Source organism: Ammodytes marinus (assembly GCF_949987685.1).
Source record: "Ammodytes marinus genome assembly, chromosome: 17".
NCBI classification, from domain to species: Eukaryota; Metazoa; Chordata; class Actinopteri; order Uranoscopiformes; family Ammodytidae; genus Ammodytes; species Ammodytes marinus.
Window position 1 is genome coordinate 23124121 of NC_137221.1, and position 27966 is coordinate 23152086.

A 27966-nucleotide genomic window follows, 5' to 3' on the forward strand; every position below is an offset into this window, starting at 1 on the left:
TGTGTTCAATACTTCATTGATCGATGATGTTGCCATGTGCTTGTCAATCTATTCATTCTATACATTGTGCTATGTAAGAATGTGACTTCATTGTCACTTGCATGTCGTTGAAGTGAACCCTAGAACATAGAGGTTGTCCTGCTATATTGAATGGGAGACACTCTTAGTACAGAATGCACCACTTCCAAAACATATCACTTTATTAAAATGCTTGAAGAAGAACATTGGTATGACAGAAACAGGCAAAATGTATGATGATGGTTAAAAAGCACACTGTTGTGGAGATGTCAGCTCTGCACCTGAAGTGAAATTCAGACATGTCATTGTGAATTTTCATGTAGCTTTGTTTTGGAAATGATGTTCCTAACTGGCTCATTACTACAGTAAAGAATCAGTGGGTCAAAATGCACCTGGTATGCATGTTGGCGTTATGTATAGCTAAAAGAGTAGAAGCAATATTTTAAGCTTATTCAAGGAATACAAAAGTACATGCGTAAAAAGGAAATCAGAAATGTACTTTTATTAAACTTTTTCAAACGGTTCATATTGGATTTCCTTAAGGTCGAAGAGGCTCAGGACAAGCTGGAAGAAGTTGCTTTGGCATCGGCATAGCAGCTATCTTTGAACATTGGATACGCTCTCGCTCAAATCACATACAAGTTAAAACGTCTATACAGTATTCTACAATGGTGCCTTGGTGTCTCTGTTTCCCCTTTGCGTCTCTTAGATCCGTGGCTCTGACGGAGACATTTGAAGACTCCCCCCCCAAAAAAAATTCACCACACCTGGGCTTCTGATAAGCCCCTCGGACGCGGTCTTACTGCAGGATGAGTTCTGGAATGTTTCATTGTACTGTGTTTGTTTTCTCATTTCTTCTTAAAGCCGGCAGACTTCTTTCCGCTGACCATGTAGAAAGGTGGAACTCTGCCTATACAGGTGGATGGATCACAGAGTCCGGTCGCCCCCGTTGACCCCCGCGGACCGGATGCTCCCGGGACACCAGGACTTCCCGTTTCGCCGCGGGCTCCATCTTTGCCGTCCTTGCCCACGCCAGGAGCGCCGGCTGCACCTGATGGAGGTACAAGTAAAGAAAGAAAGGTCCAATGTTAAAGCTGTGTTCATTTCTGTCATATTATCTAATTAAATAAAAGCTGTAAAAGCTGTGTCCGCTGCATCTGGACGCACTGCTAGTGCAGCTAAGTACCATTAGCTATTTAGGCTTACTATTAGCGCATTTGTGTTAGCTGTGTGGCTTGCATTTTAAGTACCCTGATGGAATCTGACCCCGAACATATGTGGCACCTACACCGGATCAAACATTATGTATGTACAGTATGTGGGCTTGGTGAAAAATGAAAAGAAAGAAAATACTTGTATCCGGCTTTGGAGCTGTTTCTTTATTTGTCCGTAGTGCAGAGATGGTTTCCCAATATATTCCCCTGATCTACAGACAGTGGTAATATGTCAGGAAAGAACTATCTTGTAAGCAATAATGCAAGATTTTGTTGTTTGAAAATACGCCTTTGCAAATGTTTGATGAGGAAGAAAATGCATTCAGCACAAACCTCAATGGTACAAACAATGTGTTTTGGTGAATAATGCCAATGTAAACAGAAACCCTTGTTTGTTCACTAGAGAACTCCACCAGGGGAGCTTTAACAGCATGTCTTCCAGTTCCAGCAAAGTCTGCCCTCAAAAGTGAATCATGGGACTCTTGGGAAACGCCCGCCCAGAGGCTGGAAGTTTAGAAGCCGTTTCCACAAACATGTTCCAAAACAGATTATTTTCTCTTTTTTTACAAAATTGGAAAATGTATTATTAAAATATCCTCCTGATCTGCTACCTTTCTGTAGCCTACCGTGTAAGCACTGACAATAAATCTGGTTTTAATACAGAGCCATAGGCTCTGTCAACTGGTATGTAATCAAAGAGTAAACAAAGGGGCCCACCGGTAGCTAGCAACATGCCTGTTTACAGAGCCTAGGCTGTGTTTTAAAGGTCACATCTAATGCTCATTTTTCAGGTTTAAAATTTCAAATTGGGTTTCTACTAGAAACATGTTATCATGGTGTATTGTCAAATAACCCTTGTATTTCTTATAGTGCCATTACTGAATCTCTTCTTTTCAGCCTCTGTGTGTAACACTCTGTTTTAGAGCTTGTCTCTTTAATCCCTGCCTTCCATAAAGCCAAGTCTGCTCTGATTGGCCCTGGATCTAACTACCGGTCAGGTAGGTAATGAGGAGGTGTGGCTTACCCCCTTATGTCATCATAAGGGGAGATACATCTGACCGCGAGTTTTGTACACAGGTTTTCAGAAAGGTGGAAAAAGAGGGAGGGTAGTTTTTTCTCATGCTTTGGGTGTGTCTAATCACATCAGGGAAACCATAGAAACGAAAAAACAAGGAAAAAGTGCATTTTGCACAATACGTGACCATTAACACTTGTCTTTTTCAGCACTCACAGAGTATGGACAGGTAGCTGATCGTGAGGATAAATTCACAGATTTTTACAAAAATGTACTTTGACAACTATCATTCTCCAGAATTGCGCACTGAACCTTTAATAAAGACCCCGGGTAAAGTCTGAGTAGTGATGTTCTCTAATTCTAACAAGACTACAGCCTTACCTGCTGCACCTGCTGCCCCCGGGCTGCCTTTGATTCCAACACCGTCCTCTCCCTTGTCTCCCTTATTGCCCTTCTCTCCGGCCTCACCTGCAGAACAGAATAGCACACACAGGACACACGCATTAATGATGTTATGAAATGGAGAGGCATACTGTTCTCACAGTTTAGGGGGATGCCATTAGGAAAGATAATGAGTCCGTTCGGATTCAGCCTTGTTTAGTGAATCATTGATTGTATAACACTATGCATGGGTGAATCCCTTCCATCCGCAAAGCTCTGTACATAACCCCTGTTAGTGTGCTGTGGTGGCAGTGTGAAGACAAAAGACCCACAGCCTTGTTTTCTCTGAAGGCTTAATTGCATTTGCCTGTTCGGAGTTCTGGATGATCGCCCGGGAAAGTAAAGGAGTAGTAAAAGCAAAAAGCTACCACAGCTGTACAGCTTTTCCATCACAGTACTAGTGAAACATGTGTGCGGTTCGGCACTGCACACATGTATTAAGCTTTTTAATTTCAAAAGTTGGGAAGGACACCAAAACAAGCTAGCCGAGCAGCACCTATTTTTGTCTGTTGGGGTACCAAAAGCGTGAAGCTACAATCTGCAGTCTGAATATTGTTCCACTGCAGAACATTTTAAAATCACGATTCCTATCTTCTGAGATTTTGAATCGATTCATAATTTGAAAAAATCAATTAATGTTATTTACATTTTTTAATAAAAAAAAAGGAATAGGGGAGAGTGGGGGAAGCTGTGCCACTTTTTACTAGTGACTTTAAAGTGAGGCCTTGACAGTTATGTCTCCAACTAAAATATGCACGTATATTTCAGGATGTGGTGCATCCCCGGCAACAATAACTTTGGATCTGAAATAAACAGTTTAAGAAATATAGCTTCCGGAAAAAAAGTTGTCTTTTTTTTTTCAAGCACAACTTGCCCCCGGTGCGTGGTAAGTTGTGCCTTTGGACAGAATACCATGGGGTAAATTGTTCCATTAATATATATCTCATAAACTGTAATGCAAGACAAATCCATTAGACAATTACTTATTTAAGGTTTATTTAAAGTAAATAACGTAAATAGTTTACAAAGATTGAAGGTCAATTTTCTTAAACAAGGCCTAGCAGATCTAGGTGGTTTAACCTGCAAAGCTCACAATGACAAAGTCACCATCATCATCTTTCTGGCCTTCTGAACTCTCATCAGTGGTGTCGTTAAGTGGAATGTCAGTCTCTTCTGAGCTACTGTAGACAATCACTTTCTTTTTGGTGACCAGCGCATACAGCCATGCCACTGGCACAACTGTCAGAAATCTATTCCTAGCTGCTCCGCGATTGTGGAACCAACTGACACCTGGCATATGCGATTCCCCCTCCATTTCTGCCTTTAAATCATGGCTCAAAACCCATCTGTACACCCTGGCTTTTCCTCCCCATTAACTATCTTACCTCTGCACTACTATCTTTATTTATATGTGGATGTCTTTATGTCTTTTTACCTTAATTTTTTACCTACTGAATGCACTATGCTCATCACTTTGGACAGTGCAAACTGTTATAAATGTGCTTTTATAAATTCATTTTACTTACTTATTTACTTATAACTCACCCCAGGCCCTTTGGCAAAAATCACCCCAACCCCAGAATTTTGGATAATTAGCATGACGCAGCAGTTTAGGGCTGACATCGTGCTAACTGTATAGACTCAAAGTGTAGCATACTATAGCACTAAAACATGAGTCAAATGTTTTCAAAAGTGCCTATACTTGCTCAGACACAATAATCAAAAAACCTTGATCATGGGAAATTTACTTTGAAAGGCAAAAAAACTGTTTTTTGAGCTTAAATGTGCTTATATCTTATTCCATATGTCTCCCTTCTTTACAGGATGTATGGCTCTTCTTAAATATGTGGTCACATTTCCAATTTCTTCTATGCTTTTCTAGAAACAAGAGGTGGCACTACTTCCCCACTAGCACAACTCAACCCACTCTCCCCTATATGTTATTATACTATCTATGGTTTTTTGCTGCTGCAGGTATTGTTGACTTGCCTTAAACTCGCATGCATTACAAGCTTCACATTAAAATGCACATAACATGAAGCTAGATAAGACATGGACTTTCATTTGCTTTCTGGACATACATTTTGCCACAACGCCTCTGAGCAAATAGAGTACTGGAGTAGATCCTGATATCCTCTTTTGAACAGTATCAATAATTTAAATCGGAATCATTTTAGATTGATAATCGATTTTAAAAAGCCAGATCTAGGGTTACAGTCCCTTACCAAACCGTGCCGAACCAAAACTAACTGTTCTACTCTACATGGAAACAAGGCAATATAGTTTGCTGAAGCCAGTAGCTTTGGTTATCTTGACACTGTCTTTATTGGTCATTTGAATAGTAGAAAATAGATTTTGAAAAGGCTCACTGACCCTTCTTGCCTGGTGCTCCTGGAAGTCCATAGTATCCTGGATGTCCTTTGACCCCCTGAGGCCCTGGGGCTCCCACTGCTCCTGACGCCCCAGCTGGTCCTGCGGCGCCCGGAGGTCCTGCCGTTCCAGAGGCACCAGGGGCCCCAATGGCTGCTGGCCTGCTCAGTAACTCTTTCCTCAACTCTGCTAATTGTTCTAGACGAACAAAGAAGAAATAAGAAAAAGGGCATTTAAAAGTAAAAAAAAGGCTATATAAAGTACCCATGATTTGTTTTTATCATTTTATGTGGATGCGATGACGGCAAATTAAAGGGAACAAATGGCACCTGCAACAACGGCTGAACACATCTCGCGCAGCTCCTCGCCATTCACTTTTGGACCCTGTGAATTCATGAAAATCCATTAACACTGCAGCGTGTCTGTTTGTTGTTTAAGTCAATGCAATATTGTTCATCTTTTATGTGTTTTTCAGCAGAACAAACAATTAATAATGGTGGCTTTAAAGCGAGAGGTGAAAGCTCTCTCTAAGAAAGGGTTCTGCAATGCTGCAATAGTGTATACCGCCATCCTAGCCACTTTGGGAGACTTTGTCAGCATGCTAACAACATGCTACAAACCCGCAATGAAGAAATTAAATATGCATCAGTTTTTTAATTGCACGGATAGATCACTTTCTACATTGGCAATGGCAATGGAGACACTTACAGGTAGACCTCTGGGACCTGGAGTTCCGGGAAGGCCAGATTCTCCCTCAAGCCCTCGAGCTCCCATTGGACCGGTCAAACCCTCATGACCTGTCTGACCGGGTCTGCCTTCATCTCCTGTAGCTCCTCTTTGGCCCTTATCCCCACGCTTGAGGTGAAAATAAAAAATCAATAATTTAAACCATTACCAAGTCTATTACAACTATGTCCATTCCTCTTCTTTATTATGTGTAGGTTTTCCATCAAACTACTGTTGTGGGTCTACAAAATCAACTGGTTCATACTATTTTTTCCCCATTTACGATGCCAGTCACCAGTAATAGCGGGTGTTACCGAACGATATTGGAATAATACATTTTTTATTTTGAGAAGATCTGTGGGCAACATTTTAGAAACACAAATATTTCAGTAGCAGTGCAGGTAGTAGTTTTTTTATACCTCTCCTTTGTTTCCAGAAACGCCAGGAGGGCCCTGAAAACACACAGAGATTTGTTAAAAAAAAATCCAATCCTCTCGCTTAAAGATAGTTGCATTTTTAGCTGAACTAAACGTGGCTCCACAAACCTGGTCTCCCTTGACCCCGAGGTCTCCTGCCGCACCTGTGTCTCCCTGTTCACAACAGTAACATGGTGAGGATGAAACTAGTGTCAGGACAATGGCAGACGCATTTGAAAGAAATAATACAGCGATTGTAAACAGTGCCTTACCAGACTCCCTTTTGGTCCCACTGGTCCCATAGGCCCCTTAAAAAACACATGTAAAAAAACATTTATGTTACTTCCGTCCACCTCAATGTTTTCATCATTGTGTATGTTTAAAAGTAATATTAGTAAAGTGGGATTTTTTCTAACCTGATCACCTTTGAATCCAGTATGACCCTTCAATCCTTTGGCACCAGTCTCACCTTTGTCTCCCTTGATACCCTGGAAATACACATACATTTTTTCCAATGCTATATACCCGAGGTTGATTTTCTGGGTTTCTATAAATGATGATAATGTAATTATCAAAGTATTAGAATATGGCGGAAGTAGAAGCAGTATTAACATCCTTTATATAAGTGAAAGGAACTCTACTGTGAATATAACCCTTTTCCAATTAAAGTCCTGCATTCAAAACACTACTTAAAGGGGGCGCTATTGAACTTTCAGAAATTCCTACTCAATAGCGGAGCCAGTGGCTGTAAAGGGAGCTGCCTGCCATGCATGCTCTCATTATGTCAGCGCAAGCGAATGCCGGTCAAAACAGTGACCAACAAGACGTGAGCTTTGTTGCACCATTTAGTTTATTTCAATTTGACTAACATGACAAACTACTCTGGCTGTTGTAGCATTACTGTATATGTGGAATGACCAGATTTGGAGACAAATGGTGCAGGAGAGGAATACAAAATTGTGATCAAAAATCTTGAACAGACAAATGTAATGGACTAAAAAGTAAAAATGTTCAAGGATCATGAAGATGCATTCAATGGACACACTGTCATTTGTTATAACTTTGTAAAGGCGATACTTGTCGAAATGTCCTTAGATAGAAAGATACATTCAGCAACTGGTATGTGGAACCGTATATTATCGATGCCTTACCTCGATGCCTGGAGGACCAGCAGGCCCCACTGGCCCTTGTTTTCCTGTTTCACCCTAGAAATAGATCATAGAAGAGTTAACACACCTTGGACATCAGCCTAGTAACATACTGCTGTACCTTAGACCTTGATAAAAAACATATCTATAGAAAATCCAGAACTGAAACCTAATAATGACTCCCACACACACTCACACACACACACACACACACACACACACACACACACACACACACACACACACACACACACACACACACACACATACACATTTAGAAGGTAAACTTACGGTTGATCCTTTAGCTCCTGTTGCCCCATCTTCTCCATGATCTCCGGACTCGCCCTGTATTACAACAGATGGGTGTCAAAATATGAACTAACAGATTCTATCAGATGAATATAGTATGATTATTATTGGAGGATTGACTGGAGAGTCTCACTATCTTTCCGGGAAGACCAACAGGCCCGACGGGTCCTTCAGCACCAGTATCGCCCTAAATCCACAAAAGGTTTATGTTAGTGTTTTTTTTATTTGTTTTATTTTCCATCAGCTCAGTTTGCAGCAATATGGACACGCCTCATAAAATAGAAGATGAGTTCAATTACCTTCTCACCAGTGGGTCCGACTACCCCCTGCTTTCCTGGCAGCCCCTAGAAAGAATAACGCATCATACGAAAAAGACATGTTATTGCTGCTGCCACATCCCAAAATCCTGTTTGTGTGCAGTGAAATCATTTAAAAGAATCTACTGTCATAGCAGTGGCTCTGTGGGGGTGCACTTATGCTATGTATTGAGTCATAGTTTCCTTTTTGTAAATAGAATATAGAATTTGTCCAATTGAGAAAACTCTTCTAAAAGCTTCAATATGCTTGACCTGGCAGTTAATACGGAAGTGCCAAGAAAGGTAAAACAAAAAACGTTAAGTCGTTGTCAATTAACAGTATTTAAATCCCCAGACATTCCGCTCTTTAATCGTACAGTCTGTGCTATCGTCCATCCTAAGTGCTGTATCAGCTTTTGAAAGCTGAGATAGAAGGACCAAAGTGCTTGGCCCCAAAGGTTTAAAACACAACAACACTGCTCATTTATGTGCAACTGTTAATGTCCGTTCCTCTTTAGGATATAATGGAAATGAAAACATACTCTTACATTCACGTAACCTTATTTCGAAAGTCATTAGTTCTAGAGCTTATGAAAATGCGTTGGTACAAAAGTTCCCAATTCCCCAAAAATATATCTCCAAGAAATAAAAGAGAAAGACTGCAAGAGCACCTTGAGTTTGGGGTTAAAAACACACTGTTGTTGTTCCACTGTGCAGTTTACTACTCAGGCCTGCAGCTTCTCATATCACACAAAAAGAGGCAGCTACAGTACAATCTCCTTCCCGCTGGTTGTTTGACTTTAATCTTTTATTCATCTGGGCCACTTTGTGGCTTCAGAGAGCAGCTTGGCCTCCATTAGTTTTCATGGCTTTGATTTACTTTGCAATAAAAATATAAACATTTAAAGTCATTAAAGGTGAGAGCGATATATTTACGTTAATATACGTGTTAAATCGGTCTATATTTATATAGTGATCACTTATTGTGTGCGTGCTTCATAACACGGGCCTCTCAGCCACTCACTCTGCTTGTAATCGGCAAATAAACTTTTCTGGGATCCCACAACCTGATATCCAATCAGAGGAGAGAACGCTACAAACCGGCACGTCTCACTACCGGTGCACGCACAGAGAGCGACAGAGGGGTGAATGTTGATGCGCCTACAAGGGCGGAGGAGGTAAACATCCTTCCCAATGTCTGTTTTGATGGTTTTTATCAAGTTTTATCGCACTAAAGGATCTGAGATGATGCTAAATAACTTGCTGCTTGAAGACCGCAGTGCATTGATGTGGTGACGTAGGGACGAGGGAGGGGACTGCTAACTGCAGTCACTGACAGGAAGTTAGCTAAAAGAACCATTCCGCTCTCAGCACCATTAATATCTCTAAGGTATATTTGACAATAACTGATTAATATAAAAAAAGACTCAATGAATAAAGATGAAGTTGGACTTACTGGAATACCGACAATCCCCCTGATACCAACAGTCCCAGGGGTACCAGCGTCTCCCTGTTGAGTAGAAGTATTGTAATGAATAGATCAGAAGTTACATTAATATAAATTGGTCCATATGTCTTGAAGGCCCCTGCTGATATTACAGAGTACACGCCTGATGGAAAAGACTATAGAACATGATATCTTTGTCAGAGGAAAAAAATGTATCTACAAATTTAAAGTTTAAAAAGTTTAGCCGGCAGTTGGATTCAGGGCCAATCAGAGCACACTGAGCTTTTTCCATCTGATGTTTAAAAATTAGATCGCATTTAAAAGCATTGAGTTAGATTAATCATACTGTGATGATCTAAACATTGTTTCACAGGCTTTGCACTGTGAAGAGGGAAAACATATCTTGGGGGGGAGGTGGGGGGAATCAATACTTGAACATTTATGATGGTAAGAAAAATAATAAAGATTTGGAATACCTTGGCTCCATCAACTCCATTTTCTCCATCCAAGCCGTCTTTACCAGCCAGTCCCTGTGATGTGGCACACAACACAGTCAGGAAGCAATCACACTCCAAACGGCCGTGTGCTAAAGAATGCATGAGCCACCAACACAATTCAATCAATCCCATCAGCGTACTTACGACGTCTCCTTTTTCCCCTTGCGGACCCTGCTCTCCCTGAGCGCCCACAGCTCCCTAATGGAAATCAAAGAGTTTAATCGAAAAACGGTCTTTCAAATTATATTTAGCAATACAGACAATACAATCCAGATTCTAATGGAAGTGGAGAACTCACTTCTTCGCCCTTGGGCCCTTCAACACCCTGCCGACCACGGATACCCTCCACACCCTAAAAAAAATGAGAGAGGCAAAATCATTACAATTAGTTTTCCAATGCATCCTGCTCTGTTGCTCGTAGAATGAATGGCAGAGAGTAGAGGACTAATCAAACTAAGAGTGCTTACAGGAGCGCCGGGTGGGCCGGTGGGTCCTGGGACGCCATTGAAACCAGGAGAACCCTACGGACAGAAACACATTTTCTTTTGATTTGAATTCAATGATACAAATGTTTATGTGATCATTAGTAAATGTTCATTTTTAAAAGGTACAGTGTGTAATATTGGTGTATTTTGGCATCATCTAGTGGTGACATTCTAGATTGCAACGATCAACTCTACCCATCCCGTTCGGAGGATTTAGAGGAGCTACGGTGGCTTTCAAGGACAAGAAGCTAGTTACTAAAGATGGTATCATCCCCCACTGGCTCAAGTCTTTCCATAATAACAAGTGATGAATGTATTTAGTTAGTTATCCTATAGTACTTCTTCTTCATCTTCCAACAGGTGCATTCCCCATAAGGCTGTTACGTTTGTCCATTATGTGCTACTGTAGAAACATGGTGGTGCAACATGGCGGTGTGCTCCGCTCCTGTGTAAATATGAAAGACTCATTCTAAGGTAAAAAAATAAATAATAATTGTTTCATTTGCAAGCGATTATACACTAATTAAAACATACTTGTTGTGAATATAACATTCCATTTCGATCTTTTCTGAAAACACCAATACCTTCTACACACTGCACCTTTAATTAAAGGCCTACTTCATCGGTTGGAATATGAAGGTGTATTGAACTCGGAGATCCTATTTAGTATAAATGTGCAAAAAATAAATAAAAATCGGATCATCTTAGCCTGAGAAAAGGCAGAAAGAGTGTTTTATGGTCTCACTGTCTAACCCTACAGTTTCCTTCTTGTGACATCACATTAAGGATTAGGATTAACAGGACAGCTGGGCCAAGGGAAGACTAAGGGAAGAAAAACCTGATTCATTATATTATGATAGTTATTTTATAATGATAGAACGCTGGTTCCGTATGGGTCAAGTATTCCTGAAAACACCAATACCTTCTACACACTGCACCTTTAAGTAGCAGCCCTTAGTGGATGAAAGCAAAAACATTTCTAGAACAACTCTGGTTTATTACTGACTCTGTCTCCTTTTTCCCCTGTGGTTCCAGGGAATCCGATTGGCCCTCTTTGCCCCTAAAAATGACAGAAGAGCATTATTAAACACATATATATATATATACAGTATAATACAAATATCACTTTCTCTCAGTCAAACACATGCCGGTTTGCATTATATAATAATACATTTTTCTTACATCATCTCCCATGCGACCCGGTGGACCCTGAGGACCGTCTGCTCCATCATCTCCCTGTGAAACAAGAACATATTAACTCATTAACTCAATTACGGGAAGAGGGATGATCATATTAAGCTGCAATTATATCATTTGTGTGCACGACACGTTGTTTTTCTTGGTATCAAGTCACCTTCCATACGTATCACCTGTTACTGCAGTTGGGATGATTCATACATTAGTGGGTGCAGAGGGACCTTGCAATTCAAGTAAGTAAGTAAGACAGAATTATTAAGGTCTCTCTCTCTCTCATACCTTCTTTCCAGGTATTCCATCCTGTCCAGGCATACCAGCCAGCCCTGTGTGTCCCTGAAGGCGACAACCAATTGACAATAGGTACATTCATTAGATTTGCGCCTTATCTTTGTCACAGCTTAATTTATTTTGAATACAAAGGTGTGAATGTGTCTCATAGTTCCCCCTCCAACTTCAGATGTTATTGGACAAAGTGAGCTGTTGGCCTCACTGAGATTTTAATACAAACCAATAGTTGTGGAGGTGTTTCAGTCTGGAGCAAACGGTTGGACTGACCAACCAAAACATAGTGTAAATCAAATTGTGTGCAAACTATTTTTACATTGTCAAGGGGTTAGCCAGACATATTTTTTTTGCTTCATGATGCTATTAAAGCTACTAAAAACACACACACACTATTTTCCCCTAGAGCTTTCTGTCTAGCTACCTTTTCTGTTAGCATATTTTCTAACATGGGCCTCACTGTTACCTATTGGTTGTTTTTGACATTGACATTCCTTACCTTTATCCCCGGTAGTCCAACCACTCCCTGTGGTCCAGCAGGGCAGGCAGCTGGACACTACAAACACACACACACACGCACGCGCACACACACACACACACACACACACACACACACACACACACACACACACACACACACACACACACACACACACACACACACACACACACACACACACACACACACACACAGGATGGACGAAACAGAATGTCAGATACTCAAGAAACATGGTTGCTGCAGAGGGTCTTTACTTCAATGGCTACATTTGACGAGGAATATTACTGTCACCAAACCCATTGCCATGCATACAGGAAACATTTGGCAGCGTGTAAGAGAATAAAACACTCACAGCTTCCCCACTTCCCTCAATGCTGGCACCAGGCGGTCCCTAAAACACAACAGAGTCACATCTAAGACAGCCGCGGGCGGGTTTAGATGGTTTAAAAAGAAATCTAGAAATACACCACAGCAGAAAATTCCCAAGGTGGCAACATGCAACACCAACAGACAACAACAACAACAACAACAACACATGACACATTAGTATGAGAGACTGGGATTGACACCTTTTCAGTGGATACTCAATATTCAGTATTCTGGGTGTTATTGAGCTTTAATGAAAAAGACATGCAGATAGTGACTTTGTTATTTTGCTAACCTTGGCATTTAAGGTTTGAGCAAGCCTACATGGTCTAGGTCTAGGTCAAATAACATTATATTAGCATCCTTAGATCTGAACTCTGTTTCAGAGGCGTTTTACACATAATAAATAGCTTGTTACATTATGTGTTTGATTTTTGCATGAACAGTGTCATTCAAACCCATCATGTAAAATCAACAACCAGCAGCTGTGATACCAAACATCAGTATCTGCATATACTAGTCTCTTAAATATTAAAGATTTGAAAATACCTGCGTAAAATAAATCAAACAATTAGATAAATGAAGTGAGATACAAAACACATTTTAATCATTGTTTTGTATGACGTGTCCGAAAAGCTTATGGTAAATTAGTAGATGTCAATTAAACATGCCATGGGTGAGTTGAGGTTCTTACCATGGGCCCTGGTGGACCTGGAGGGCCAGCCGTCCCAGCCTTGCCAGGTTCCCCTCTGGTTCCAGGTTGACCCTGCAGGTACAGCACATATTGTCAAAGCATTTGATATCAAACACATAAGCAAGAAAAATAAGAAACAGTTTTAAGATGATGTGAAATAGTAAATTACGGATTCAACCACTTTATGTAAAGTTCTGTAGTTTAATCCAATGGGTCAGTGCCCTCCAAATGGTCTGTTTAAATATGAGAGGATCTCAAAACGTTTTTGAAGTTTACCCTGTGAGAAGTTTAGATAATCGCTCTTCAAAGTACATTGTGTTACAATGTGTATTTTGGCTTCATCTAGTAGTGAGATTGCAACGCTCCCTTCAAACCCCTCCTGGGGCCTTCATGGACAAGAAGCTAGTTACTAGATGGCATCATCCACCACTGACTAAAGTCTTTCCGTAACATAAAGTGACAAGGTGAAGATGATATAGTACTGACAGACACCTGCATATAAAAAGTTTCATTCTAAGCTAATACAAACATACTTTAATTTTCAAGTGATTATATACTTAACATAAACATATACTGTACTATTGATATAATATACTATTTTATATACTAAATATAAAATCTGACCTCAGGTCCCATGTTTCCTTCATCTCCTGGGGTTCCTGGTTTCCCGGCTGGTCCCTGTCAGACACAGAGACACGACCGGTAATAAAGATCAGCACACGTAGAAACGGTTTACCAAAGTTTCGGAATTAAACAGAAGATGATGCAAACACATACTGCAGGTCCTTCACTCGCTGGGCCCTGTGAAATGACAGACAGAGTACATTATATTAGTTTAAAATATCAGTAGTTTCATTTCAGTCACATACAGTACATGTGTAACGTCCATGCATGCATTGCTGCTTAAACACAATATGTTTCCACTCACAGGAGGACCTTCTGGTCCAGGAAAGCCGGGAAGTCCCTGCGATCAAGGGGAGGGGTAACAAAATCAGTAACACTGTCTTTACGCTTGGTTTAACATGATTATTATTCTAACTGAATGATTTATCAAATTGATCTAAATGGTTACTCACTCTCTCCCCAACAATACCTCTGGGACCCATTGGGCCAAGAGGACCCTGCAGACAACAAACACACAGTCAAACACAGACAGTACTAGCAGACATTAGAAAGAGTGAGTTTCAGTGGATGTTGGGGATGTTTCCTACAGAAGCTCCTGGAAGGCCGGGCAGACCTCTGTGTCCAGGAAGACCGATCTCCCCCTTCTCCCCTTTGCCGCCCTGGGAAACAGACACAACATGAATAGAAACAGTATTATCTCCTCCATGCTTCTCTCTCTGCACCGTTGCTACGATACGCAGAGGCAGCGACGGTCAACATTTAATCAGTGTAAGGTGGGCGGCAACCCAAAGCTCGTGTAAGGCCATAACAAATGGGTCGGACAGGAACAAGAGCAAAGATAAATGCCTGTGGCACCAGCAGACAGTGTACATGTTCGCCTCAGTTACCCCTCAGGCTCAATCAGTAACACATGGTTCAAAAGTTTCAGGTCTGTTATGTATCTGGGAAAATTACATTTTGTGTACGGAGATGTGTATGTCTCTCCAAGAAATTATTTAAATTGCCATTTCAAACAGCAAGATTATTGCTAGACATCTTTTTAATTGTTCCTAAACAAACACATTTTTTTTCTTTTTGAACAAACATTACACCAGAATTAAAGTGCCAAGTCATATTGTTTTTTATGCTTTAACACAGAAAAATTGTGAATGATTTCCCCGAAGAATCACATGGCAAGTAACACGCAAAGAGGAAGATGTGGATCAACTCATTGCACTGCTTGACAGAACATCATTTGGCATGTCATACTCACAGTAGAGCCTGGCATGCCAGAGGAACCTGGAAGACCCTGCAGAGATCAATGAAACAAACAGTTAAAGAAAGAAGAGACATGACGAATACATCCTCTGTCTGAGTAGAAATGTTTCAGACACTAAAGGTCTGTAGTGATTTGTAGAATACAATTGCTGTTATCAAGGAAGAAATACTCACATCTCTTCCATCCCTGCCGTCTTCTCCTGCATCCCCTCGGGGCCCCTCTGGGCCAGGGGCTCCTGGGGGTCCTTGGACTGATCTGTCAGGCTGAGAGTGGAGACAACCAGTCAGCAAATGGCAGTGGAGCTACTTTATACAAACTATAAACAGCTTTATAATGAAAGAAAAAAAACATATTATAATTAGTAAACAACACCTGCAGGTTTCCGATTTAAAAAATTATTCCACTCAGCATGGTAAAATAAAACCAAATTTGATCAATTTCAATATGCTTCCAAAGCAATAAAACTGAAATTTGGACACATGCTAGGCCTAAAGACGTCAACATTAGTTTGAATTGAATTGGATATGTAAATATAGTTATATTAAAGCACACAAGTCTTCTTACAGCCTGCATAGATTTTCCTAATTTAGGAAATTGTAGATATGATTCTATATATTCCCACTGGATTTACAGTCTTTCACATGTGAATTGACATAGAAGTGTAAGAATGGTCTACACAACCCTTAAACAGGAAACAATATAAACCACCACCATAAATAAGATTTGGAACAAAGCAATGAGAAAATTAGGCAACCGAAGCACTGAAGTAGATTATTGGCTAGAAATCAAAAAAGCAAAAAGGAAGTAGAGTAGATAGATAAATACCTCCTCATTGGCATACATCTGAAGAAGCAAGAGAAATCAGATAAAGGGAGAGTTAGTGAAAGTAGTCACACCACCATCACCAAAAGTGTCAGAAAAAGCGCACTTGTTGATAACTATAGTAGTGAGTAATATCATGCTGTCGTTTGAATATACAGCCCATAGTAACAACACTCCCCATGTACAGGACTACCTCAGAGCTGGATGCAGGAATGTTAGCCTGAAATCTAATAGAGCGCACCAGGCCAGGAAACATATCTGTCAATAGTGGGTAGGCAGCATCTGGATATAAGTGATTGAATAAAAAACAATTGCACTGCAGACTTTATACAGAATAAGATGGGAGACAACAGAGTGGCATTTTCATTGCAGACTACGAGTATTTTTCAGAGGCAGAAATCTCATTCATTGTGCTAAAGCCGCATACTGAAATGTCAAATGATGTTTAGTCTAGTGCTGGCATTGAAGGAGTTACTTTAGACTGGTTCAGGTCATACCTGTCCCACAGACGTTTTTCTGTCAGCCTTGGCGACTCTGTGTCCTCCTCTGCCCCACTCAGTTGTGGAGTCCCCCAAGGTTCTATTCTTGGTCCAATTTAATTGTCCCTGTACTTGCTACAATTAGGGACTTCTAAGGGGAATTCTAACAAAAGATGGTATCGTGTTTGACTGCTATGCTGATGATACTCAGATCTACCTGTAAGTGAAACTAAATGACACAAACCCTTAAACCACTGTTGGACTGCCTCAAGGATGTAAACAGTGTTACTGTTGTTTTTATACTTCTTTTTTTGGACTGTACATCACTTCGGTCAACTAATGTGATTGTTAAATGTGCTCTATGAATAAAACTAAATTGAATGCCATCATTCTTGCTCAGCATTACACTATTTCAGGATAACATTGCCCTATCTTCCCTGAAAACAGAATATCTACTGGTTAACTCGTGCTGCAATTATAGTCATATATACAAATCAAGCTCGCCTTCATCATATCACACTCGCTGATTTTACAGATATTTTAAACTGTTAAATGAGCCCATTTCTTGCTAGCTTACAACTTTCGTTGGTTAAGTCTGTAGGTTACAGTTGATTTATAAATAGCCCATCAGTCAAAGTATAGCTGAGGCAATGCTAACATTTGCTTTGCATTCTGTTTGAACACATTATCTTTAAAGAAAAACTAAATCTGGCTAAAAAGAGAAAGCCTGTGAATAATGCAAACTTGAGAAAATATTAGGTTAACTCATTAAGTTTATTGCTCGTGTTACTAGCTAAAATGGTTCATGCTAAGGTATCTATGTTAGCTAGTTAAGCTAACTGACCTAAATTGGATGTAGTAATAGGTGACTATAGTCAGTGAGCCTGCTAATGCTCCATCATAGCCAATATAGTAGAAGGTATGAAGGATGAAACAGGTATGTTCTTTGAAGTAGGCATACACTCTGTTTGGTATTGCAATTGTTGCTCAGCAATAAGGGCAGAGAAAACTACCTATTAGCAGGTGGCAGGTGTTGTATTGCATACCTGTGTGCTGATAATCAAGTAGCAGCAGGTAGTGTGCGTATACTAGGAAAGTGCATGCAGGGTAACATGGTTACCTGTTTAACTGACGTCTATTAAACAAATTTAAATCCACACATGTCTGACACTTCGGATTTGTCTTATCCCCTTGTTTTATGCAGGCAAAGTAAAACGGCTACAATAACTTTTCAGTTTGGTTGTAACCGTCCATAACCATGTTGTTGGTAGTGGGCTACATGTGGTACTTGTTATTTTCATGGTCTGTGAGCTGTGGCAAATGTTGCATCCTTTGCTGAATTTCAATGGACCACAAGAATCTGACACTATGCAGTTCTGGTTTTCAGAATTCACAATTTTAATTTAATGAGACTTCCTTTTTGTTGTTAAAGTTTGCCATTTAGCTAACAAAGCGGTGTGTGTATGTTTTGGCTCGATGCACTGAGGTTTAGAACAGCCAATGAGATCATGTCTGCCTGTTGTTTAACAGTTCTGCCACCAGAAAATGTTTGGAGAACTACAATTCCAATCTGCGGTTGGACAATGAAATAAAATCAAAATCGGCCACATTTGCAAATTGTTTGGGATACTCTGCAACCTGTGTACTAAAGGGAGCTGCTTGGTGGAGTATTTGTTACACTTCTGCAACTCCCTCTCAGCAATTCTGCCTCTGTTTTCTCTCAGCATGTGGGATCCCTATTAACCTGAATACAACCACAAACCACAGCAGATGCTGAGCAGATCCTAGTCCTTGTTACTGTACCTCGGTGGCAGGCAGCTCGTTGCAGCTCTCTCTCTGGGCTCTCTTTGGGTCACAGTGAATCAACATCCACTGGAGTTCAAACTGAAAAGAGACGTCAATGTTACTGCAAATACAACGACATAGAGTCTTGTCCTTTTTCTTCTTTGTAGTTTGAATGAATTTCCTGTATGGGTTGTTGAGCTTGATTTTCCAACAAATGTTTTTTTTTTCAGCAGGGATTACGTTTTTCCTTTTTCCCCACTGGAACCCAGCTGAGCGGCTTTGCTGTGACAGCAGCACTTTAGAATTATGGCAAAGCTCAGCACACATACTGTATACACCTGAATGTGTTTATACACAGAGGGCACCATTTCACTGATAAGAGTTTGCAAGGAGCATAGGCGTAGATTTCAGGGGGGATGTATGGGAAATGTCCCCCTGAATATTTAGAAGAGGTACATTTGCCCCCCCCCCCCCCTCAAACCAATATAAAAGACAACCCCCTTCTCTCCAAAAGAGGTAAAAATAGTAGTTCTGGGGGTGGAAACCTTTATATATAAGTTTATTTTTCCCAACAATTTCAGAAACCCCTGAGGTGGACCTTACCATCTTAACATATACCAAGGTCTCATGTCTAATACATTTGTTATTGAGATGTACAGGATTTCTAAAATAAAACATCCCAAAAACAAGTGATATGTTTTGAATGTGCAGACAGTTTTGAACAATACAGGAGAATAAATGTTTGAAAGCAATACAGAATGCCTGATAGCCTTACTGCACTATATGTCTTACATATATAAAGACTTCTCCGATATATACAGTATATTTGCAGAAAACGCACAAATTGGTGCATAACAATTCACCAGAAAGCAGAAAATGAAGTATTTGATGCTCACATTTTCAGGCCCCACTAAAGTTGCCTCCCCTGCCCATTGTTTAAACAAAAACCTATGCCATTGGCAAGGACAATCAGTTGACATGACTCAACGCACAAGGCAATTCTCCATCCTCGCTTACCACTACGGAGGCATCGGGATCAGCGTCCAGCCTGCCAATGAGAGTGTCTCCCTCTGTGTTGATGGGGCCTTTGCCCTTGATGGGTTTGTGGTCGACGGGCTGGCAGTCCACGTAGAGAGTGACCTGCTCGCGCTCCACTCCGATCATCACCTTGTGCCACTTGGTGTTGAAGAGCACAGAAAGGCCTGGGAAGATGACCGTCTGCAGGTTGCCATCAGCGCCCATCAAGAAATACTCCAGAGCCTGCTCGTCCCCGTTCAGCCTCAGCCCCGCTTGTTTGTTGCCGTCTTCGTCCACCACTTGCCAGACGTTCCACACCTTGTTCACCGTGTTCTTGATCATGCGGAAGGTCACCATGAAGGAATACTCGTCAGGGAAGCCGCGAGGAAAGTTAAGCCTGAGAGGGGTAATTAAGCACAGGGGTTCAAATCAGATGAGCTATCGGGGTGGAATGTTCCTGTGCCGAATGGCGCTCAAAAGGAGAGGTTCAAAGACAACATGAAGCAAGTCAGGTTATAATTCACAAAATATATTTTCTGTCAACGTGAATTTATGATGACAAACTAAACACTTCTAAGCAAAACTATCATAAAATCAAGTGTAAGATGTGGATGGGAATAACTTGCCATGCCATTGCTGTCTTTGAGAGTCACATACAGATACATGAAAGCTACGTGCTTCAAAGACACAAAGTTTTAAGGTGTGCTATTATGACACAGATGAGCTGCTGTAAAAGATGCCGCCTTAGCGTATCAATCACTGTTTCAATTACAACATGCAGTTCTGGTTAGCATCCACAGTCTGGTGCTCTCTGCGTTTTTAACAAGCCAGATTTTCAGTAAGTGGCTTCTACATAGATGGGTGCTGTAGCTTAGACTTTTACAATCTTGTAAACGATCAAGGTGAGCCCTATAAAAATGAGTTTCCTGTGAGCCAATGAAACAAATGAAGACCACGCACTAGCTTGTCCCGAGGTGAGAAAGCATTTAAGTATGTGCTGCTTTTGCCTGGCAGGCAAAGGGGAGGGAGGTAGTGCAATAGTAAGCTTGCAGGCAGGGATGGACTTCAAAGTACACTCTGTGCCACCGGACCCGTGGTAGGAAATAAACACGTATTTACATTCGGTGTGACAGGCCTGAGTGACACAGAGGAAGGTTATGTAAGAACTTCTAAGGGAAGCTGGCCTGTAGGAGCAGATTAGCCCAAACAGTCTGGTGCAGACACACTGTGAAACACCAGGAGGCGTCTTTGGTTATGTAAAGTGGTAAAGCAGTAGACGTTCACACTCTGTACTGAAACCATGTTTTTCAAATTGTGTGAAAAACTGCTTAAACTAAGAGCAAAATGTCTATTTTGATTGTCTAAGCTGCATTATATACTGGCCAAAGTGGCTAGCTGCCCCAGGACAACATGCTCAATGTCATGAAACCCCCCCAGTTAATAAACAAGGGACACACCACCAATACATTAGGTTTAGTTTACTCCTTAGTTTGTCTCTTCAGGAATATTTCCCAAGTTTAAAAAGAATGTCCTTATGAAATCATCATAGGTCTTGAAATTGCTGGTTTTGGTTCGACCAACAACTCAACACGATATATCATTCAAATGCAAGTGAAATGAAAGAGAGAATGAACAAAATCTTAAACTTGTATTGTAAAAAACTGTATTATTTGAGGACTTAATGGTTTTTAAAACAAAAAAGGACAAGGAGGGAGGTGTCTCAATAGGGCCTTCAGCAATGTGTTGCCCCAGGATTATCATCCAAGTTAAGTCAGCTACAGTATATTGTATGTTCATTACAAACTTGGGAAAAACTGTAAAAGTGCTGGGTTTTTTTCAGTCAAAACCTTTACAGGAGTACATACAACAGAATATCTATAGTTACCAAAAAGGCATGGTGAAATATGTCTTGTTATTGTACAGAATGAAAAGGCTTTGAGAAGGATCACAGTAGTGCTTTACCAATTCCCCACTCACACAAAAATGCTTCTACTTTGCTTTTGCTTTGCTTAGAGATGCCACATGGGTTTAGACATGCCTTTCTTTACCAATTATATGCTGCTCGCCATGCAGTAACATCTGTGCTGGACCTGTAATAATGCAACACCTGCTATAGGAGACCATCGCAGCCTGTTAACAAATGTGTGTGTTTTTATCTATTTTCTTTTAAACCCTTTTTTTACTTACATGGTTGGAATTTGGAAGTTGGCCTCCCTGTCGAGACGATAGGCCACCTGGAGGGGCGTGGAGCCATCGACCTTCCTCACCCCTTTCAGAGGGATCACATCCAGCTGGAACTGAGTGATCAGATCAAAACCTACAAATGATAATGTATGAGACACACGATCACAGTCATGTTATGAGCACCACTATTGTTCACTGTATGATGTGTAGCAGGAGTGATTTTAATACAATAACCAAATGCTACTAGCCTACATGTATATCATAATGCATGGCAGTAGTAGCAATATTACTTACGAAAGAGGTAAAAGCAACAGTATTAACATTAGCCTATACATGACTAGCATGAACACCATTATTTTACTTTGTATGTAAAAACTATCTGGGAAACTAATGATTGCATTAGAGCATTTGTTTCATGGTGGCATACTATTTAGACCATAGTAACAGGAAATGTATGATACAGGTTATGATGAGATCGCAAAATGAGCATCTAAAATAAGACATACTAATGAATCCCATATGAAATAAACACCTTTTCTACTTAACAATGAGTCACGGTCTCAAACCCGCAGAGCATACTGTGCACAGATGTGTGGAGGGAGTGAACTGGTTGAAACAGGGCAGCGGTGAACAATTAAAATCTTGCTGAGTTTGAATTGTTCCAACTAAAATTATGTAGTGCTCAAGTGGAACATTTTATTTGCCTCATTTGAAATCCAAAGGTGTCTCAGGGCGGCCCACCCTGTTCAACTAATTAAAAGCTCATGGTTTAACGGTGGCTCAAGCTGTGGTTTTTGCTTTTTCGTTTGAATAAAACCCAATCATCAGTCATTACCTGGAAGGTCATCTTGTCCGCTTCTGATTGGTGGGCAGACGGTATCGCCATCCAAGCGGTTGAAGTCTAGTTCTGGTGGGGAAAAGAAAAAAAGGAAGCGATAATCTTGTTACCTGCTGAATTTGACAAATGCAACAGAAAACGGGTAAGTTTAATTCAGTTGGCATATTCCACGAGACAGATACAAGGAAATGCAAGGTCTTACTGTCAGAGAGGATTAACATTTCGATCGTTATGCATTATTAATGGAAGTCTTTCTTACAACGACTCGTACAGTGTTTCACATATTATCACATCCCAGAGCAGGAACACAGACGAATCAACAATATTTAAAATGCAGGCTGCTAAGACATCCCTCGTGATCCAAACACATAATCAGAGAGGAGACATAATGTTGATGAATACAACGTCTAGTGTTGCTTGACAGTGGCTAAAGCCATATGGCATCAGAAACATTTTACTGTAGAAGCTCAGTATGGCAGATGAGCAACTTGCTCGTTATTTATGTGTATGATTTATCAAGATGAATGTCTCTTTTGGTGGAAACTGCTAACTGCAGTACATCACACTGCCATGTAGTTTCAACTTTTCCACATAACTCTTTCTTATCTTTTGGGGGAGGAAATCCATACTTCTATGTTGGCAGTGTTTGTTTTGTAAATCTAAATATCAATATCACACTGACAGATAAATGACGTGTAAACACAGGAAAGCTTATACTCCTAAAATTTTAATGTAACAGCAGTTTAGTTCTTAGTAAACCTCATGCAGGTCTCAGGACCATGATGTATCATACGGGGGCGCTATCCCTGAGTTGCTATACTGCTGCAATGAAGGGGAAAAGACTCTCAAAATCTCCATTAAAGGAGGCTGGTGACAGCCGGAGGGCCTCCCCAGACGATAACCTGAGTCAGCTCATTTACAGCGAACAGCATGAAACACAACACATCTGGAAGCCCTTCTCAGATCCCACATAACTGCTGATAAATGAGATCCAGTGGTGAGACGGTATTTATAATCCCATGTTTACTACCGCTAAACACTTATCTGACTGCGCATGTGGACCTCAAGTTGTTAAAGTTACTGCCTGCTGCCGCGGTACTACGCTCACAGAGCCACTCATTAGGGCAATGAGCGGGAGATGAACCACAATTAAGATGTCACATGCAGTTGCATGTGTGCGCTGTGACAGAAAGCTACAGCAGCTGGACTGTATCCGACCCTAAGTGTGCGATGATGTTAGCTCTATTGTGTCCACAAGCAACAGTAAAAACGGGGCTTGTTGTGATTATCAGAATGGGGCGTTTAATCTGATTTAATCCTTTAACACGGGGGGGGGGGTATTGTGAGTGTGTTGGATATTTCTGGCCTTTGCTTTGTCAGTCCTGATAAAGAGAATGACCTAGCAACAACCAACATGCGGGTGTCGACATTAACCCGAGTGCTCTTTGTTTACAAGACAAACAGTTTCACAGTAATGGTTGCATTCATGCATTATACGGTACACTGATTTTGTTGCGATGTGTCCATGATGGTGTATTGTGCTGTGGGTGACTTACGTCCAAGAGCAGGAGCAAGGATTAGGGACAGCAGAGCCAGACAGACGTGGGAGTATGCCGACATTGATTGGAGCCATGGTTGCTTTCTGTTCAGGAATCATGGAGAAAATCAGTCAGTCATGCATCTAATTATCTTTGATAGTTTATTTTGGTGTGAATCAATAAAAACAGCACAGGGATGAACTGAAGCACTTAGCTGGTGTTATATGTGCTCATCTTAAGTACATGAATAGCTAGACACGGTGTACAGCATTGCTTAAAGAAAAGGTTCCTGTTAATGGGATATGACCGTAAGTGTCAAATGAGTACCCGAGTATTTCTAATGCATTTCGGTACAGATCCTTCATGGTCTGTCGTGTACCATGTTCATCTATATACAGATCCAATACATTATGAGGAAATTGAGCCACGGAATCTCTGTTTGGTGACATACTGTGGATAAGTTAGTTAGCTCAACTCCCTATCTCAAAAAGCTTATAATGAGCTATGTGGTTAACATGATTATACTTCCATAGGATTTTATTTTAATAATAATAATTAATAAAATGATTACTGATTCTATTGTACACTTGTGCTAAATACAACTGGCAGGGTCTGTGAACATGTGCATTCTTAACATGAGTACCAGAAAACATTATAAGAATCCTCTTGTTTGTTGGATTCGCTAAACAGTCAAAAGAGGTGTTTGAAGTTGCTGGGGTCCAAAACAGAGCTAACAAATAAAGTGAGTATTGGACTCTTATTCAGGAAGAAAACCCCAACACAAAAGAATACTGATGTAGCTCTGTATCTGTGTAAATGCAGATGGTTGTTATCTTTTGCCATGTCGACACAAGGTGATAATATGTCAATGTTGTGTTTACAGCTTGTATCTGCTTCCCCCGAGTGGTCAATAACCTGGTTTGAGGCCATGCCACCTTGGCTTTTCATACTCTTGACCTGTCGCTATTGTTACTCCAGCCACAAAGAATGTGGTTCCTTGGCTTGGCCCATTTCAGGTTCAACCTTACCAATCAATCGGATATTGTCTGTCGTCAGATCAGCATTAAGTCAGGGACAGATTGATGTGTCCAATCTGTCTTCAGGAGAGCTTTCTTACTGATGACATGAATCGAGCCTCTTGCACAAGGACATTAACAGTCTGCATTATCAGATAAGGCATTTGTTTCTGCTCTGTTTAAGCAGCCTAATATCTGTGTGGACACTAACGAATACAAGTGAAGCTGGATGATAAATGACAGCATCAGTAGCAGCCATGCACCGTGTCCAGGGGGTTCATACTGTATAAAGCAGTGCAATTGTCTAGGAGGTGGTACATTTTGTCCCCACTTTTACTAGCATTAGCACACAAGCTTATTTTATCTATGTCCTGAATTGTGACAGCTTTACACAGCAATCCTAAATCCACCATCCACTGGACTCATGGAGAAAGTAATAACTTTTTTTTTCCAAAGGGGGGCAGGTTGTAGCTCATTAATCTGAGAAATGAATCGAAGTAGGGGTGGTGTTACTGAGGGCAAAACTCATCTTCATTGTCTGGACTCTCTTTCAAACAATGCATTTGCTTGAGGTGTATGTGTGTGCTTGTGTGTGAGCTCACTGAGGAATGACTGATGTCTAAGTCAGCAAAGTATCTCTGTAGAACGCATTGGACTGTAACGGTGGGGGGGGGGCTGTGGCGAAGTGGATAGGGTGGTGGACCCGCAACTATAGGGTCAATGGTTCGAGCCCCAGTCTCCCCGCCACATGTCCAAGTGTCCCTGGGCAAAACACTGAACCCTTTATGTCTCCTGATAGTTTGCCAGCACCCTGCGTGTTAGCTGCTGCTATCAGTGAATGCATGTGTGCTCCAGTTGTAAGTCGCTTTGGATGAAAGCGTCTGCTAAATGACATGTAATGGTATGCCATTGACGTAAAAAGGAGCATATACAGACCCCCAATGGGCCAAACCATCTACAGTCTAGACTGGATCGCTGACACGTCATGAAATGTGACAAGAGAGAAGCTTTTGCTGCTGAAGCCTTCACATTTATAAATCCAGTTCTTAACAAACAGTTTGACATTGTGAGAAATATGCTTATTGGTCTTTGGCAAGATGATCAATACCAATCACAGGTCTGCCATGAATAATAAGCTACAGATAGGAGTCAGTTAGCGTAGCTAAGTAGTGTTAAAAAAAACATCCACCCGTGAAGCCACAAATAAACAAAGAGATGCTAGCATGATGATTTATTTTCTTGATTGAATAGTAAACTGTAATTTTCTGCTGGAGTGAAAGGAGTTGAATGGTTGGACACTGTGTCACCATCATCCATGTTTTAGTTTGAAGAAAGTCAACTCAACTTAGGCAAAGCAAATGAGTCCCTTACCCTATCCCTTAAGATGATCAAGAGTTAAATAACTTTGAGCAACTGATGGATTTCGACATCTGAAGTTCAATAAGTTAATGTAAGCCATAGTCAAAGTGCAACTTCTGAAACCAGCTCCTGGCTGTAGCTTCAAATGTAACGGACAGTTATGAGAGTGCTGTCAATCTTTTCTTCGAAATCGAAAGTCTAACCTTTCCTGTAAGATGAGTAACTATGGGCGCAAGAATAAACACTATTCTTGGCTTTATTATTCCTCACGTAATTACACTTCTCACTATAAATTGCCACACTTGTAGCTCTATATAAAAAAAATCTAAAAGAATGGAATGACACAGTTGGAATCAAAGTCAATGAAAGCCTAACTTTGGAACAAAATGAATGCAGATCTTTTCTGCTGACACTTCTCTTTAGCAACAACCTTTCAAAAACAGCTTGAAGTTCCCTGGCGAAGCAGGTTTGCACAGACCTCTCTGTAAGTCATGACATGAAAGCCATCTGATGAATGGTGGATTTAGAGCGCTGACGGATGTCTTAATGTAAGGGCTTAGCTGCCGATTACTTGGCACCATACTAATATGAAACGCTGTCAAACGTGCAACCGAATCCCATTTACTGTAAGTATAAAATGTGTGTAAAGGGCATGGATGATCTGTTTTAAAGTCGTAATTGCACACAGAGAGGTATACTGAGTGCTGCCACAGTTCTAAAGTGTAGAGAAAAAAATCCCCAAACCAATTCCTGTAAATACCCTGTCGAGGAACCAATCAGTCAAGTTATTTAGATAATGACATGTCATCTGCTTTGGTTCCTGACATTCGTCAGTGTTTGATGGGACTTTCCCTTCCCTGCCGCCCATGTTGTGATATCCCTTGGTGCTACAAGGAGTGAGCCAACACTTCTGGCACAATTTCTGCTATCAAATTTGTCTCCATCCTGACAAAGAGGAATCAATCGACTGGCTTTAGCCAAGACCAAGTTGTTTGTTTCAGAACATTTGCAGGACAAAGACTTTGAGCAAGAGAATGTCTTTACAGACGCCTGAGCTGCAGGCCTTAATCAGATATTCAATCATTTTATAACACATTGAATGGAGAGACTGAATGGCATGAGAGTGGAAGTGTTTGTTTATCACTTCTGAGCCTTCCCCCCTTTTTTACTCTGTGGAAATGGCATGCAGTAGAGGTTTATAATCTGCGTGTGTGGGCAAGATTTAAAGGCAAAGGGCCAGTTTCTTTAATCTATGCTAAGCCACCGATTTTATCGCGTCCATAAAGTCGAGGGGTTCTCCCAGGGCTGCACAGAGGATAATTGTGCATTTCTTCAAAATGAAGATTGAATATAGATTATTAGTGAAGACTCAATCTGAACTGGCTCTTCAGAATCATTATGGAAATGACACATAAAAAGCTCAAGGACATATGAGTAGCTGACGAAGAACCTTGACAGAAATTCAACATATTGGTTGATATTTACCTTGTCAAACCAGAGCCAGGGAAGGCCATGGTTCACTGTCCTTGGTGACGGGGGACTGTCAGGCTCGAATATGAGGAGCAGTGCTGGAGATGCTGGAGCAGAAGGATCGACAGAGATGAATATTCCCCACTGAAGTCAGTC

At 40.9% G+C, this 27966-nt stretch overlaps 1 protein-coding gene across 3 annotated transcripts; it reads right to left on the minus strand.

The window, feature by feature from the left end:
* Positions 1 to 247: 247 nt before the first annotated feature.
* On the minus strand, positions 248 to 27966 carry col9a1c (collagen, type IX, alpha 1c). 3 transcript variants are annotated; one of them, XM_080045778.1, is made up of 38 exons: positions 27826 to 27966; positions 23984 to 24069; positions 22425 to 22496; positions 21593 to 21722; positions 19406 to 19802; positions 18407 to 18487; positions 16128 to 16145; positions 15476 to 15565; positions 15297 to 15332; positions 14632 to 14703; positions 14497 to 14541; positions 14349 to 14384; positions 14198 to 14221; positions 14045 to 14098; positions 13421 to 13492; positions 12713 to 12751; positions 12361 to 12417; positions 11859 to 11912; positions 11565 to 11618; positions 11389 to 11442; positions 10365 to 10418; positions 10196 to 10249; positions 10042 to 10095; positions 9877 to 9930; positions 9410 to 9463; positions 7957 to 8001; positions 7791 to 7844; positions 7640 to 7693; positions 7352 to 7405; positions 6617 to 6688; positions 6473 to 6508; positions 6330 to 6374; positions 6204 to 6236; positions 5767 to 5913; positions 5388 to 5442; positions 5062 to 5256; positions 2629 to 2715; positions 248 to 1069 (listed from the first exon to the last, which is right to left on the minus strand). In XM_080045778.1, exons 1-38 carry the CDS (start codon positions 27852 to 27854, stop codon positions 867 to 869), a joined length of 2850 nt encoding a protein of 949 aa, XP_079901904.1. In that variant the 5' UTR covers positions 27855 to 27966; the 3' UTR covers positions 248 to 866. The 3 variants fall into 3 exon arrangements, with proteins under 3 accessions (XP_079901904.1, XP_079901905.1, XP_079901906.1); XM_080045779.1 differs by lacking the exon at positions 16128 to 16145; XM_080045780.1 differs by lacking the exon at positions 12713 to 12751.